Source organism: Lissotriton vulgaris, chromosome 2_1 (genome assembly GCF_964263255.1).
Source record: "Lissotriton vulgaris chromosome 2_1, aLisVul1.2, whole genome shotgun sequence".
Lineage (NCBI taxonomy): Eukaryota > Metazoa > Chordata > Amphibia > Caudata > Salamandridae > Lissotriton > Lissotriton vulgaris.
Window position 1 is genome coordinate 182,888,935 of NC_141687.1, and position 16,094 is coordinate 182,905,028.

General features: G+C 50.3%; 1 protein-coding gene across 1 annotated transcript; it reads right to left on the minus strand.

Moving 5' to 3' along the window:
• Positions 1–407: 407 nt before the first annotated feature.
• FZD9 (frizzled class receptor 9) lies at positions 408–5,869 on the minus strand. The gene has a single exon (XM_086954703.1). The coding sequence runs from the start codon at positions 5,040–5,042 to the stop codon at positions 3,294–3,296; it is 1,749 nt and encodes a 582-aa protein (XP_086810829.1). The 5' UTR covers positions 5,043–5,869; the 3' UTR covers positions 408–3,293.
• Positions 5,870–16,094: the final 10,225 nt, after the last annotated feature.

The window sequence follows — 16,094 nt, forward strand, 5'->3', positions numbered from 1 at the left end:
TTAAAGCCCTACCTGTAGCGTTAAATGTATTTCAGCAAAATGCAGCCACCAGGTTGTGACATCCAGCTGAGTACATCCTAAAGGAATCACTGGTCAATCTTTTAAACATTTCAGAGAGGGATGCATGCTGGGAGAGGAGGCAGGGGCAAGTGTAGGCTGAGGGGGCATCACATGTTGCAGACAGTGGATTAAACAGGGGGCTGGAAGCCTGGAACCCGTGGCCAGGGACAAACAGAACTTCCGGATTGAATCTTCTAAAGAGATGCGTACTGAAGAAACCGCCTCAAACCTCACTCCAGGCCAGCCTCAGGGCTGCATGTGTAGAGAAAACAGAAACTACAAACCTCTTCTGTATCGCCCACAGTCTAGTATAGAGTGCCCCCAAAGCAATTACCACAACTCCCAGATACACATGACTGATTTTATTTCTGTTCCATTCTGCAAACTTTCCAAACAACAAACTTTTTTTCAAAAAAACAATTTTATAATAAATTACATAATTAAATAAACTCATATCTGATATTTATAATTCTCTCTTTCCCCCCACAGCTTATAAACATTACTGGTCATGGGCCAGAGACACAAATAGCGTGAAAAGACATACATACAAATATATATATATATATATATATACTGAACTCTCAGAAAGCAGCTACTGCTTAACAGCCAAAAGAAGATCACAGTGCTGTCTGGGCCATGCTCAGAACAGGGATACCCAGAAACTGGTGCCCTGAGGGGAACACTTCTCTACCAGCCCTACAAATTCATCACGTACCCACCCACGTCTGTAATAACACTGTTTTAGGGCATAACTCTGCTCGTTCTTCCTTTTGTCCGAGTTGCGGTTTCATTTTTTCCTGACAAATGCCACTGGTTCACTTATTATTTATTGGGTGGGGGCACTTTTTTGGGCATTCGCGTGACAGCTTCCTTCCCACTCTACTGCTTCCCTTTTCTCTGAGGCTTCTCTTTCAAGTGCTTACGTTTGGGTTTCTTTTATAGAGCTAAAATATTCCTAATGTAAAGTGAATTGCAAAAGATCACAGTCCGTTTGGTCAAATTGGGGGAGCCAGGATTAGAAATTGGTTCTCGTGGTTTCTAACCTGAGGCAACCACTAGACCACATCCCTTTTCAAGCACCACGTGGCCCTCCAACCCTTTACAAAGCATTCCAACTGTGGGGGTGTCATTAATATTCACCATATTAGGCACTGTTTGAATTGCTTCTTAGTGCTTTAATAATTTGTATGAACATTGACATTTGAATGTCCTTGTTTTATCTGTTTTGGATGATAAGATGCTGAGTCGGTTTCACAAGCATTTCAGCACGTGACCCGCAGAGTACATGAGTTCTATGGAGAAGGACTATTCACCCACTGAGCTACCTTTCTAAGTTTCACTAGCCCTCTTTGCAGTCCTACAAAGATTCCAACCTGTGACCAAAGCAGGCACATGAACCCACCGGGCCACAGGCTGGGGCGCCAGGGGTTAAACATGATATATGTAAAAGGAATTCAATCATGAATTTGTCTTCCTGGAATTAGAAGCAGTGACCTGCTGGTCACACTCAGAAGCACAGATCACTGAGCTGTAACAGCCTCTGGGTCAATGCTCTGTTTTATTGATATTGTAACCAATGCTTGAAATGGGAAAAAAGAAGTGCCGGTACTCTGTATCAGAGTACCTGCCTGTTTCTGAGAAGTGCTGGTACTCTCCAATTATAAGTAGTACGTCTCTCTTGAGAAGTGCAGGTACTCTCCCTCTCAAAATAGAAAGGTGCCGGTACTCAGTACCGGACAGTACTGGCCCATTTAAAGCACTGATTGTAACCTCCAACCTGTCTATTACACAAAGATCTCTGCAATAGGCACGCAACCCACTCAGCAGCGAAACTGGCCTCCGCCTTTGTAGAAATGTACCCAGATGTTTGCATGGTACAGGCTCTCTGACAGGCTGTTAGCTTGCAGCCCCACTGGTATGGAATCGCTTCCTATGGGAAACAAGGGGCAGGAAAGGTGTATGATTTGCTAGTCCCAGTGGCTATGCTTAGACGTCCCTTTCCCGCCACACCTCCGTTCACCCCTCGCTTGGGGTCACCAGGTTAATGCATGTCCACGTGGACACAGTATTCAGAGCCCTGAGCCTTCATTTATGAAGCAACTGTGAGCTGGCACTCCAGTGCTCCTGCCCCACCAGTACCACCACCAGATTGTATATACTTTTTAGTGAAATCCTTGTGACCTAGAGTAATCTGGTAACCCTATGGTCATGTTGACAACCTGCACCAGGAGCTAAGGGACTCCAACCCCTGTAAATGTGTGGGGTGGGAGGGCTTCTGTCCACAGCGGGGGCCTTCTTGCCTCATGTTTGCGTGGAGTGCTGGCCCACAGTATGGTATGCACTCTTCTGCCCAAAGCCCCTTGCCAACGTGGCGCGTTGGCCTATGAAGCTAGACATCTGCCCAATTGGTCCTAGAAGGGCCCCTCCCTGCCTGCTTGTGAAGTCGGCCACTAGCCGTGTGCCCCTTTGCCCTAGCTGAGCCTATGAATCCCCCTCGTGCATGTGGGGAGTTGGCATGCGCAGCTAGACATTTACCCCTAGACTTACTCCCTGTCGCGTCTAAATGTGAGTTGCTTACCTAGGCAACAACGCACCTGTTCTGTGTCCCTAAAGGGCCCCTGGTTCTTGTGAACGCAGGGTACTGGCCTGCCCGGTTAGGCGTGTGTTCACCTGTCCCTTGAGGTGTCCCTACATACCCTATGTGGCATGCTGTCCTCCTCCCTACAGGGCATTCTTCTTGCCCCATGGCTCTTGTGCAGCTAGTTCCCCACACCCCTCTCCCCCGAGCGAGTCACCCGCTCCATCAGTCTCTGAGGCGGGTATGGTGGTGCTGTCCTAGACAGTCAGTCTTGGGTTCCCTTACTCCTGTAGTGCCACTTGCATTGACAGCTGGGCTTATACTCAGTCTCTAGAAGGCCACACCTGCTCACTTCTCTCCTGTGCAGGTGACGGCTTGCTCCCCAAGACTGCATTGCTTGAGCTCCTCTGTCTTTTGGGCTTCCCTTACCCCATAGTCTCTTGAGGTGCTGTGTGCACAGACAGCTGGATTCATTCTCAGTCTCCAGAAAGGTCCACCGGCCCCATATTTGTCTTGTGCAGATGGGGCGCTGTTGCCTGAGACTCCATCACTTAAGCTCTACTATCTTTGGGAGTTCGCCTACCTCACTAGTCTCTTGCACAGGTGATGACACTCCACAAGCTGCCTAAAGATGGTTGGCACACACCAACTGGGGCTACACATGCGTTGGGTTGTCCGAGTAAGGGTCCGGTTTGCCCACATGCAGCATCACTGTGGGTGGCCGGTAGTGGCGGTGGGCGCCATTGCAGGCAATGCCACCACAGGGCTTCCCTCTAGTCCTCATTCCCAGTTTCTGGTTGCAAAGGCTCTGCCAGGTTTGTAATGTCTTGGAGCTCCACACCCAGATGCCGCTGGTGATGCCTACCACTAGCGACATGAAGACCTTGAGCATGAAGATGGCGATGGTGGGCACCGAGGCCTCCAGGGAGCAGTCTGAGTTGCGCCGCCCATGTACAGGCCGGCATCGATGCTCCAAGGCACGTAGGTCCCAAAAGTCCATGTTGAGGCGCTCATAAAAGTAACAGACGATCACACAGGTGGCTGGGACTGTGTACAAAATGGAGAAGACCCCAATCTTCACCATCAGCTTCTCCAGCTTCTCAGTATTGGTCCCCCCAGTTTTCATGATCCTCCTGATGTGAAACAGGGCCACAAACCCCGTTAAGATGAAAGATGTCCCAATCACCAGGTAACAGGAGAGCGGAACCAGGATGAAGCCGGTCAAAGCGTTGACATCCATGCTGCCGACGTAGCACAGCCCCGTCAGCTCATCTCCGGCCACTTTCCTCATAGTGAGGATGATGATGGTCTTCATGGCCGGGATGCCCCAGGCGGCCATGTGGAAGTAGCTGCTGTGGGCTTCTATAGCCTCATGGCCCCATTTCTTCCCCGCGGCCAGGAACCATGTCAACGTGAGAATGACCCACCACAGCGAGCTGGCCATGCCGAAGTAGTAGAGGATGAGGAAGACGATGGTGCACCCAGTGCTCTCCAGGCCCTCCTGGATGATGTAGAGCTCCCCGTTCTCGCGGTCACAGGCGATGTTCTCGGCACCAGCCACAGAGCGGATGATGAAGGCCAAGGAGTACACGTTGTAGCACATGGACAGGAATATGATGGGTCTCTCGGGGTACTGGAAGCGATGTGGGTCCAGAAGAAACGTAAGGACCGTGAAGGCTGTGGACACGAAGCACAAGGTGGACCAGACGGCCATCCAGACGAACGCAAAGTCTTTGTCGGCTCTTGACCAGTAGACGTCCACACCAGGGGAGCAGCGAGGAGCGCAGGTCAGGCTCTTCTCTACATACTGAAACTTCTCAGAGTTCTCGCATGTGCCCATGCTGCTCTGCCCCTTGCCCTCCCCAGTGCCCGGTGGTCTGGGTCTAGGTTCGACGGGCAGCATGCCCTGACCCTTTTGGGTCTCTGTTTCCGTGCCATTGTCAGGAGCCTCCATGCAGAGGGCGTTGGGGTCGTTCTTCGTGGGCAGCCGGCTGCAGTCCAGGGAATCGGGCCAGCCAAAGTTGAACTTCTCCATGACCGGTGCGCAGCGATTGCGCGCTTGCTCGCACATGGGCCGGCATGCTAGGATGGAAGTGGACACCTGGTCTGTGCACATGGGTGCATAGAGAGAGCAGAGGAAGAAGCGAAGGTGGACATGGCAGCCGTACTCCACCAGCTGGGCAAACTCCTGGAGCTTCAGGGAGGCCTCCTTCTGGTTCTCATGGCCCATGAAGTTGGGCATGCGGGTCAGGTTGTACCCTATGCCCTGGCACATGGGAATCTCGATGGGCTCGCACTTGGCCTCGCGCCCCTTGTCCAGGTCATAAGCACCAATCTCCAGCGTGGAGCCTGCCACCACCAGCTGGCACAGGAAGGAGAAGAGCTTCACGTGCAGGGCTGCCATCCTGCTCTGGCCCCTGGATCAAGAGTCCACCTCTCCCGTCCGCCCAGAGGCTCTGGTGGTCACCCTGTCAGGAATGTCCCCCTGGCACTCACATGTGAGCCTGTGCGAGCGCCGCGCGCCACAGCGATGAAGTTACCACGGGCTGTTATAAATAAGCCGCCCGTGCCCGAAGCTCCGGGTGAAGTCCAGGTTGAGGTGAGGCACTTCGCTGAATACAGGCAAACGTGGCTTCCTTTGGCGCGAGAGCAACAAGTTACCAGAGTTTCCCCAAGTTCATCGGCTCACTGGTAACACTGGTTGCATGACCCCCCAAATATCCGCTGCTTTCGGGAGGCGTTCCGCGGGCACCGATCTCCAGTTCCGCAGGGCATGTGTGCCCCACGCCCGCTCGGATCGGAGGAGGGCACACAAAACAAACTCCGTCCCAAAGACCGGTGCGAGTGCAGCTGCTGAGGGCAAGCCAGGGAGCCCGGGATAGGCAGGGGTGGGTGCCCAGGAGCTACCTGGCACACGTCTGGTTCAGACTGGAGTCAGTGAGGCACCCCCTGTGCCCGCTGCCCAGGCTGCGGTTCCGTGCCAGTCAGTGTGTGCCCGGCACTGTTCTATCTCTGGGCACGCCGGGAGCGGAGTTTCTGCAACTGCTACCGGTCCTGCAGCAGGATGCCCGGATCAGTCACTGGGAGCCGGGACGCACTGGCACAGGCTGCCCCTGCAGCCGCTGATGATGCCAGTGAAGGAGCCACTTTGTGAGCCACTGGGACACGCCGGCGGACACGCTCCTGTGGTTTCTGCTGCTACTGATTATTAGTGCCCGGTCCTGCTACTGTTGTTTCTGATCCTGCCCTCCCCTGTCTGCATCTTCCCCTCCTAGGGGCGGGGCCCCAGGGGACCACGCCCACCGCATGGGCGGGGCTCCGTTAAAGGCGCAGAGACTCCCCCTTCCGCCCCCTATGAATAGAAACCACAATGAGCTGTAATAACATTTCCCAATTAATGCCACCCCCTGTTGGCACCGGTTCACAAAGCCCTTCCTCTTTCTGCTGCTTCAGCTCTAGGGCTCACCAGCAACAAGGCCGCCTTTGCCAAGCCCTCGACGGGGGGAGTGGAGCTGCTTTCAAAAGGGGAAACACAATCCCCCTCTGCAGCAACTGCTTAAAACCACACTCCTGTAACTAGAACAAGGCCTGTGTTGTGCAAGGTGGCGACCAGAGAAGAAAAATAGAGCTCTTATATGTGTGTCCTTTATTTGGGGGAAAACGTTTAAATATTAATTTCTAGCTTTCCTGCCCGGGAAGGGGTTGAATCCTGAGACAGACAGGCAGACTCCAGAACCTGCACGTTACAGGAAGGACCCTCTTTGCCAATCATTCGTGCCCGGGTCTACCTTGTCCTGCCAAGACGTGCTGTCAAAACCGTGCCAGGTACTCGCTGTTAGTAGCACCATGGCATGGTTCTAGCATTAAGGCTGGAAGTAAGGGCTCAAATGAATGCTGGGCATGGTTCTAGCATAATAGGCCTTTTCAGGACAGGACATAGTAACACTGAATGATACTTTCTTACCATTAACCTTTTTTGGTGAATGTCCTTTTATTAGTGCTCGTCAGCTCAGACATGAGAACTGAAGCACATTGAGGTAAACTTATTTACCCAGGATCACACCGTTTAGTCATGCGATGAAGCCAGTATTACATCGTGGGTAACTGTACACTGTTGCTCGAATATGAATTTACCTTGAAAAAACAAGAGGCGTTTGGCAAAACAGAAACAGTTGGTTTAATCAAACACTATGGCTGGGAGCACAGTTACAGAGCAGTGGCGGCTAGCTCGGAACGGGGGTGGTGAGCAGGGTTGGATTGGGATAAAAAATTGTCCCGGCCACGCTAAAAAAAAGTGGCCCATATATGCATATTGCCTTTCCGCAAAAAACTGCATTAGCAAAGTTTTATAAAAAAAGAAGGGTTGAGTGAGTCTCTGACAGAGGCATGTTTTCTTAACTTTACTTAGATTTTTTTTTAAAATGCACGGATTAGTTCACACTGGTGAAACACACCTGAAAACAAGTGAGGCCACTTTTGCTCAGGTCTCCTGCCCCGCTCAATATGAATACATTATTGGGGCAGCCCAGCGAGAGAAAGGGAGTGACACCTCTGCCCATTCATAAAAGGGAGGTAATGGACGCCAATCTGCCTCCAGAAAGGCCACTCAGGCACCCACAGGGCCACTGGCATCATCAGAACAACACAGACACTGCCCAAATTGGGCCGCAGGCTGACCTAAAAAGCAGCCCACAGCTGGAACTCGGATATCGGCCCTTCTGCCATTGCCTGAGTGCCCGCCTTACCAATCTGACCCTGGTGGTGAGGCAGGGGGGTGGTGGGGGGATTAAACAAAAATTTAAAAAACGTACCTTCTCCGCTGCACTCCTCTCCCGCTGCCGCATTCCTCTCCTCCTGCTGGAAGCACCGGAAGCACTCAGGCTTCTGGGCTCTCCCAACCAATCACAATGCTACAGGAGCAGCGTCGTGATTGGCCTGAGTGTCCTGTTTGAATGCTCAGGCAGTGCCTGGTGAGGCTGTGCATGTCCTCCATGGGGCTGTGCAACACAGCACAAAGGAGAACATCTCAAGTGCGCATGACGGTCATGCGCACTTAAAGGGGTGTAAACCACTCCTCCCCTGCTCTGGCGTCAGGGAGCCAGCCCGCTCGAATCCCGAAAGAAAATGAAAATTATAATATCGACTTGTTAGTAACATTTTCTTTTTTTCACTGCTGCAATAGCAGTGGGGCAATGCTCCTCTGTCTTAGTGGAGGAGGCGCCACTGTTACAGCATTGGCGTCTGAGCGCTTCTCAAAGTTCAATCGTGTTGAGCTTCTTTTTATTCATTTCTTAAAGAATCATAAGCCAATTCATAGATCATGTTTAGGGAGTGGAATGTAGGTCTAGCCATTGAGCCATAAATTACTCCCACCTGATGACAAATGCAGGTGGGTCTTGACCTTGACTGGACACAATGAGGGCCAGTGGATAACGTGTCCAGATGTCAGGCATGGGGAGTGTGTGATCACTGCATGTTTATTTTATTTATAGAGTTTTATATACCGCAAATATTACCCAAGAGGGTATCAAAGCGCTTTACAAATGATCAGGGACAAAATTGAGAGCGACAAGTATGGCAGCATAACAAGCGGATGCAAGATACAGGTGTATACAAGAGGATATATCACAAGACCGCGAAGAGAATGTACATAAGCATTTCAAAGCAATAGCAAATAAGGATGTTGCAAACAACCATACGATCAGGAATGAAACAGGATATAGCTGCTCCCGTCTGGGAGAGGAAGTCTATGCAAGAAGGAACAAGCATGGGCATAGCCAATAGGTCTCGCCTTTGGGAACCTATAAGTGTTTAGCCAGGGAAATTGACTCTGCCTATGTCTTTAAGCTGTGCTGTACAGAAGTCTGCAGCATGCTGAAAAGTTATAATAAAGAAATGTCAGATGCATTTTTGTTACCTTAGATATGACCAAAAAAGCACTATGTACAACTGAACGACCATATTAAAAAAGTATTACAAATACTGTCTTGAGTTTTTTTGTCCTTTCAATGCTGGTAACTTGAATCTGCCTGTCCCAATGGTTGCTTGTTGTGATTTTTTTGTTATGGGGCACAAATAACAGGAGGGTGAAGGTCAGTCAGTAGGTCAGTTAGCCAGTTAGTCAGTTAGTGAGAGTGAGTGCGAGAGCCAGTCAGTGAGAGAGAGTCAGTCAGAGAGAGAGTCAGTTAGTCAGTCAGTGAGAGTGAGAGAGTCAGCCAGCCATTGCAAGAGTGAGAGTCAGTGATAGTCAGTCAGTGAGAGAGTCAGTCAGTCAGTGAGAGTGAGAGAGTCAGTGAGAGTGAGAGAGTCAGTCAGTGAGAGTGCATCAGTCTTTTAGCGAGAGTCAGTCCGTCAATGAGAGAGAGTCAGTCAGTGAGAGAGAGAGTCAGTGAGAAAGAGTCAATCAGGAGAGAGAGTCAATCAGTCAGTTAGAGTAAGTTAGTCAGTCAGTGAGAGAGAGTGGGAGAGTCAGTCAGTGAGAGAGTGAGAGAGTCTGTCAGTGAGGGTCTGTCAGTGAGAGCGAGTTAGTCAGTCAGTTAGTGAGAGTGAGTGAGTGAGTCAGTCAGTGAGAGTGAGTGAGTCAGTCAGTCAATGAGAGTGAGAGAGTCTGTCAGTGAGAGTGCGTCAGTCTTTTATCGAGAGTCAGTCCGTCAGTGAGAAAGAGTCAATCAGTGAGAGAGAGTCAATCAGTCAGTGAGAGTGAGTTAGTCAGTCAGTGAGAGAGAGAGAGGGAGAGTCAGTCAGTGAGAGAGTGAGAGAGTCTGTCAGTGAGAGTCTGTCAGTGAGAGCGAGTGAGTCAGTAAGTCATTGAGAGTCAGTCAGTGAAAGAGAGTGGGAGAGTGAGTCAGTGAGAGTGAGTCAGTCAGTAAGTGAGAGTGAGTTAGTCAGTCAGTCAGTGAGAGTGAGTGAGTCAGTCAATCAGTGATAGTGAGTGAGTTAGTCAGTCAGTGAGAATGAGTGAGCCAGTCAGTCAGTGACAGCGAGAGAGAGCCAGTCAGTCAGTGAGAGAGCACGAGTCAGTCAGTCAGTGAGAGAGAGAGTGAGTCAGTCAGTGAGAGAGTCTGTCAGTGAGAGTGAGTCAGTGAGAGTGAGAGTCTGTCAGTGAGAGTGAGCCAGTCAGTCAGCGAGAAAAAGTGGGAGAGTCAGTCAGTGAGAGTGAGTCAGTCAGTAAGTGAGAGTGAGTTAGTCAGTCAGTGAGAGTGAGTGAGTCAGTCAATCAGGGATAGTGAGTGAGTTAGTCAGTCAGTGAGAATGAGTGAGCCAGTCAGTCAGTGACAGAGAGAGAGAGACAGTCAGTCAGTGAGAGAGCACGAGTCAGTCAGTCAGTGAGAGAGAGAGTGAGTCAGTCAGTGAGAGAGTCTGTCAGTGAGAGTGAGTCAGTGAGAGTGAGAGTCTGTCAGTGAGAGTGAGCCAGTCAGTCAGTGAGAAAAAGTGCGAGAGCCAGTCAGTGAGAGAGAGTCAGTCAGAGAGAGAGTCAGTTAGTCAGTCAGTGAGAGTGAGAGAGTCAGCCAGCCATTGCAAGAGTGAGAGTCAGTGATAGTCAGTCAGTGAGAGAGTCAGTCAGTCAGTGAGAGTGAGAGAGTCAGTCAGTCAGTGAGAGTGAGAGAGTCAGTCAGTGAGAGTGCATCAGTCTTTTAGCGAGAGTCAGTCCGTCAGTGAGAGAGAGTCAGTCAGTGAGAGAGAGAGTCAGTGAGAAAGAGTCAATCAGGAGAGAGAGTCAATCAGTCAGTTAGAGTAAGTTAGTCAGTCAGTGAGAGAGAGTGGGAGAGTCAGTCAGTGAGAGAGTGAGAGTCTGTCAGTGAGGGTCTGTCAGTGAGAGCGAGTTAGTCAGTCAGTCAGTGAGAGTGAGTGAGTGAGTCAGTCAGTGAGAGTGAGTGAGTCAGTCAGTCAATGAGAGTGAGAGAGTCTGTCAGTGAGAGTGCGTCAGTCTTTTATCGAGAGTCAGTCCGTCAGTGAGAGAGAGTCAGTGAGAAAGAGTCAATCAGTGAGAGAGAGTCAATCAGTCAGTGAGAGTGAGTTAGTCAGTCAGTGAGAGAGAGAGAGGGAGAGTCAGTCAGTGAGAGAGTGAGAGAGTCTGTCAGTGAGAGTCTGTCAGTGAGAGCGAGTGAGTCAGTAAGTCATTGAGAGTCAGTCAGTGAAAGAGAGTGGGAGAGTGAGTCAGTGAGAGTGAGTCAGTCAGTAAGTGAGAGTGAGTTAGTCAGTCAGTCATTGAGAGTGAGTGAGTCAGTCAATCAGTGATAGTGAGTGAGTTAGTCAGTCAGTGAGAATGAGTGAGCCAGTCAGTCAGTGACAGAGAGAGAGAGCCAGTCAGTCAGTGAGAGAGCACGAGTCAGTCAGTCAGTGAGAGAGAGAGTGAGTCAGTCAGTGAGAGAGTCTGTCAGTGAGAGTGAGTCAGTGAGAGTGAGAGTCTGTCAGTGAGAGTGAGCCAGTCAGTCAGTGAGAAAAAGTGGGAGAGTCAGTCAGTGAGAGTGAGTCAGTCAGTCAGTGAGAGAGTGGGAGAGTTAGTCAGTCAGTGAGAGAGAGTGGGAGAGTCAGTCAGTCAGTGAGAGAGAGTGAGCCAGTCTGTCAGTGAGAGTCTGTCAGTAAGAGTATGTCAATAAGAGTGAGTGAGTGAGTCAGTGTCAGAGAGTGGGAGAGTCAGTCAGTGAGAGAGAGTGGAAGAGACAAACAGTCAGTGAGAGTGAGTCAGTGAGAGTCTGTCAGTGAGAGTGAGTGAGTCCATCAGTCAGTGAGAGAGAGTGGGAAAGTCAGTCAGTGAGAGTGAGTGGGAGAATCAGTCAGTGAGACAGAGTGGGAGAGTCAGTCAGTGAGAGAGATTGGGAGAGTCAGTCAGTCAGTGAGAGTGAGAGAGTCGGTCAGTGAGAGTCTGTCAATGAGAGCGAGTCAGTCAGTGAGAGAGAGTGGGAGCGTCAGTCAGTGAGAGTGAGAGAATCTGTCAGTGAGAGTCTGTCAATGAGAGCAAGTCAGTCAGTGAGAGAGAGTGGGAGCGTCAGTCAGTGAGAGAGTCTGTCAGTGAGAGTCTGTTAGTGAGAGTGAGTGAGTTAGTCAGTTAGAGAGAGTGGGAGAGTCAGTCAGTGAAAGTGAGTGAGTCGGTCAGTGAGAGAGAGTGGGAGAGTCAGTTAGTCAGTGAGAGAGAGTGACTCTGTCAGTTAGAGTCTGTCAGTGAGAGTCTGTCAGTGAGATTCGGTCAGTGAGAGTGAGTCAGTGAGAGTGAGTCAGTGAAAGTGAGTCAGAGAGAGTGAGTCAGTGAGAGTCTGTCAGTGAGAGTCTGTCAGTGAGAAGCTGTCAGTGAGAGTGAGTCAGTGAAGTGAGTGAGAGAGTCTGTCAATGAGAGTGAGTGAGTCAGTCAGTCAGTGAAAGAGAGTGGGAGAGTCAGTAAGTGAGTCAGTCAGTGAGAGAGAGTGGGAGAGTCAGTCAGTGAGAGAGAGTGGAAGAGTCAGTCAATCAGTGAGAGTGAGTGAGTGTCAGTGAGAGTCTGTCAGTGAGAGTGAGTCAGTGAAAGTGAGTCAGAGAGTGAGTCAGTGAGAGTTTGTCAGTGAGAGTCTGTCAGTGAGAGTGAGTCAGTGAAGTGAGTGAGAGAGTCTGTCAGTGAGAGTGAGTCCGTCAGTCAGTCAGTGAGAGAGAGTGAGTCTGTGAGAATGAGTCAGTGAGAGTGAGTCAGTGAGAGAGAGTCAATGAGAGAGAGTCAATCAGTCAGTGAGAGTGAGTTAGTCAGTCGGTGAGAGAGAGTGGGAGAGTCAGTCAGTGAGTCTGTCAGTGAGAGTCTGTCAGTTAGAGCGAGTGAGTCAGTAAGTCATTGAGAGTCAGTCAGTCAGTCAGTGAGAGAGTGGGAGAGTCAGTCAGTGAGAGAGAGTGAGATAGTCTGTCAGTGAGAGTCTGTCAGTGAGAGTCTATCAGTGAGAGTGAGTCAGTGAGAGTGAGTCAGTCAGTAAGTGAGAGTGAGTGAGTCAGTCAGCCAGTGAGAGTGAGTCAGTCAGTCAGTCAGTGAGAGTGAGTGAGTGAGTCAGTCAGTCAGTGAGAGTGAGTGAGTGAGTCAGTCAGTGAGAATGAGCGAGTCAGTCAGTGAGAGAGAGTGAGTCAGTCAGTCAGTGAGAGAGAGTGAGTCAGTCAGTGAGAGAGAGAGTGAGTCAGTCAGTGAGAGAGTCTGTCAGTGAGGGAGTCAGTGAGAGTGAGTCAGTGAGAGTCTGTCAGTGAGTGTCTGTCAGTGAGAGTGAGTGAGTGAGTCAGTCAGTGAGAGAGGGTGGGAGAATCAGTCAGTGAGAGTGAGGCAGTCAGTCAGTGATAAGAGAGTGGGGGAGTTAGTCAGTCAGTGAGAGAGAGTGGGAGAGTCAGTCAGTCAGTGAGAGAGAGTGAGTCAGTCAGTGAGAGTGAGAGAGTCTGTCAGTGAGAGTGAGTGAGTCAGTCAGTGAGAGAGAGTGGGAGGGTCAGTCAGTGAGAGAGAGTGGGAGAGTCAAACAGTCAGTGAGAGTGAGTCAGTGAGAGTTTGTCAATGAGAGTGAGTGAGTCCATCAGTCAGTGAGAGAGAGTGGGAAAGTCAGTCAGTGAGAGAGAGTGGGAGAATCAGTCAGTGAGACAGAGTAGGCGAGTCAGTCAGTGAGAGAGATTGGGAGAGTCAGTCAGTGAGAGTGAGAGAGTCTGTCAGTGAGAGTCTGTCAATGAGAGTGACTCAGTCAGTGAGAGAGAGTGGGAACGTCATTCAGTGAGAGAGTCTGTCAGTGAGAGTCAGTCAGTGAGAGTGAGTGAGTCGGTCAGTGAGAAAGAGTGGGAGAGTCAGTCAGTCAGTGAGAGAGAGTGAGTCTGACAGTGAGAGTCTGTCAGTGAGAATCTCTCAGTGAGATTCGGTCAGTGAGAGTGAGTGAGTCAGTCAGTCAGTGAAAGAGAGTGGGAGAGTCAGTGAGAGTGAGTTAGTGAGAGAGAGTGGGAGAGTCAGTCAGTGAGAGAGAGTGGAAGAGTCAGTCAATCAGTGAGAGTGAGTGAGAGTGTCAGTGAGAGTCTGTCAGTGAGAGTGAGTCTGTGAGAGTGAGTCTGTGAGAGTGAGTCAGTGAGATTGAGTCAGTGAGAGTGAGTCAGAGAGAGTGAGTCAGTGAGAGTCTGTCAGCGAGAGTCTGCCAGTGAGAGTCTGTCAGTGAGAGTGAGTCAGTGAAGTGAGTGAGAGAGTCTGTCAGTGATAGTGAGTGAGTCAGTCAGTGAGAGAGATTGGGAGAGTCAGTCAATGAGAGAGCGTCAGTGAGAGAGAGTCAGTGGAGAGAGAGAGTCAGTGGAGAGAGAGAGTCAGTAGTGAGAGAGTGTCAGTGAGAGTGAGTCATTGAGCGTGAGTAGTTGAGAGAGAGTCAGTGAGAGACTGTCAGTGAGAGAGAGTCAGTGAGAGTCTGCCAGTGAGAGAGTCAGTGAGAGTCTGTCAGTCAGAGAGAGTCAGTGAGAGTCTGTCAGTGAGAGAGCGTGAGTCAGTCATTGAGAGAGTGAGTCAGTGAGAGTATATCAGTGAGAATGAGTCAGTCAGTCAGTGAGAGAGAGTTGTAGAGTCAGTGAGAGTGAGTCAGTGATCAATGAGAGAGAGTGGGAGAGTGTGTCAGTTAGTGAGTCTGACAGTGAGACACAGAGAGAGAGAGAGTCATTGAGAGTCTGTCAGTGAGAGAGAGTCAGTGAGAGAGTGTCAGTCAGTCAGTGAGAAAGTGTGTTAGTGAGAGTGAGTCAGTGAGAGTGAGTCCGTGAGACAGTGAGAGAATCAGCCAGTGAGAGTCTCAGTGAGAGTCTGTCAGTGAGAGAGAGTCAGTAGTGAGAGAGTCAGTGGTGAGAGAGTCAGTAGTGAGAGTGAGTCAGTGAGAGTCTGTCAGTGAGAGTCTGTCAGTGAGAGAGAGTCAGTGAGAGAGAGTCAATGAAAGTCTGTCAGTGAGAGAGTCAGTGAGAGTCTGTCAGTGAGAGAGGCAGTGACAGTCTGTCAGTGAGAGTGAGTGAGTCAGTGAGAGTCTGCCAGTGAGAATGAGTCAGTCAGTCACTGAGAGAAAGTGTGAGAGTCTGTCAGTGAGAGTGAGTCTTTCAGTGAGAGTCTGTGAACGTCTGTCAGTGAGAGTGAGTCAGTGAGAGTGAGTGAGTCAGTCAGTCAGTGAGAGAGAGTGGGGGAGTCTGTCAGTGCGAGGCTGTCAGGGAGAGTCTGTCAGTGGGAGAGAGTTAGTGAGAGTCTGTCAGTGAGAGCCTGTCAGTGAGAGAGAGTGAATCAGTCAGTCTGTGAGAGAGTGAAACAGTGAGAGTGAGTCAGTGAGAGTGAGTCAGTGAGAGACTGTCAGTGAGAATGAGTCAGTCAATCAGTGAGAGAGAGAGAGAGTGGGAGAGTCTGTCAGTGAGAGTGAGTCTGTCAGTGAGAGTCTGCCAGTGAGAGTCTGTCAGTGAGAGTGAGTCAGTGAGAGTGAGTCAGTCAGTCTGTCAGTGAGAGAGAGTCTGTGAGTGAGTCTGTCAGTGACAGTCTTTCAGTGAGAGTCTGTCTGTGAGAGTGAGTCAGTCAGTGAGAGAGAGTGGGAGAGTCTGTCAATGAGAGAGTGAGTGAGTCTGTCAGTGAGAGTCTGTCAGTGAGAGTGAGTCTGTCAGTGAGAGTCTGTCAGTGAGAGTGTCTCTCAGTGAGAGAGTGAGAGTGAGTCTGCCAGTGAGAGTGAGTCAGTCAGTCAGTGAGAGTGAGTCAGTCAGCGAGAGAGAGTGGGAGAGTCTGTCAGTGAGAGAGTCTGTGAGTGAGTCTGTCAGTGACAGTCTTTCAGTGAGAGTCTGTCTGTGAGAGTGAGTCAGTCAGTGAGAGAGAGAGTAGGAGAGTCTGTCAGTGAGAGAGTGAGAGAGTCTGTCAGTGAGAGTCTGTCAGTGAGAGAGTCTGTCAGGGAGAGAGTGAGAGTGAGTCTGTCAGTGAAAGTGAGTGAGTCAGTCAGTGAGAGTGAGTCAGTCAGTCAGTGAGAGATTTAGTCAGTGAGAGAGTGAGAGAGTGTCAGTGAGAGTGAGTCAGTGAGAGTGAGTCAGTCAGTCAATGAGACTGAGTGAATCAGTCAGTGAGAGTGAGTCAGTCAGTCAGTGAGTGAGAGTGAGTGGGAGAGTCAGTCAGTGAGTAAGAGTGAGTGGTAGAGTCAGTCAGTGAGTGAGAGAGAATGGGAGAGTCTGTCATTGAGAGTCTAAGTGAGAGTGAGTCAGTGAGTCATTCAGTGAGAGATAGTGGGAGAGTCAGTCAGTAAGAGAGGCGGAGAATCAGTGAGCATCTGTAAGTGAGAGTGAGTCAGTGAGAGTGAGTCAGTCAGTCAGTGGGAGTGAGTCCGTATGAGTTTGTCAGTGAGAGTGAGTGAGTCAGTCTTTCAGTTAGAGTCTGTCAGTGAGAGAGAGTGAGTGAGTGAGAGAGTTGGAGAGTCAGTCAGTGAGAGAGTGAGTGGGAGAGTCTGTCAGTGAGAGTGAGAGAGTCAGTGTTAGTGAGAGAGTCAGTGAGAGTGAG

Bases quoted from the DNA above. Each gene is read 5' to 3' on its own strand.
- FZD9 (XM_086954703.1), bottom strand. From the start codon at position 5,042: ATGGCAGCCCTGCACGTGAAGCTCTTCTCCTTCCTGTGCCAGCTGGTG.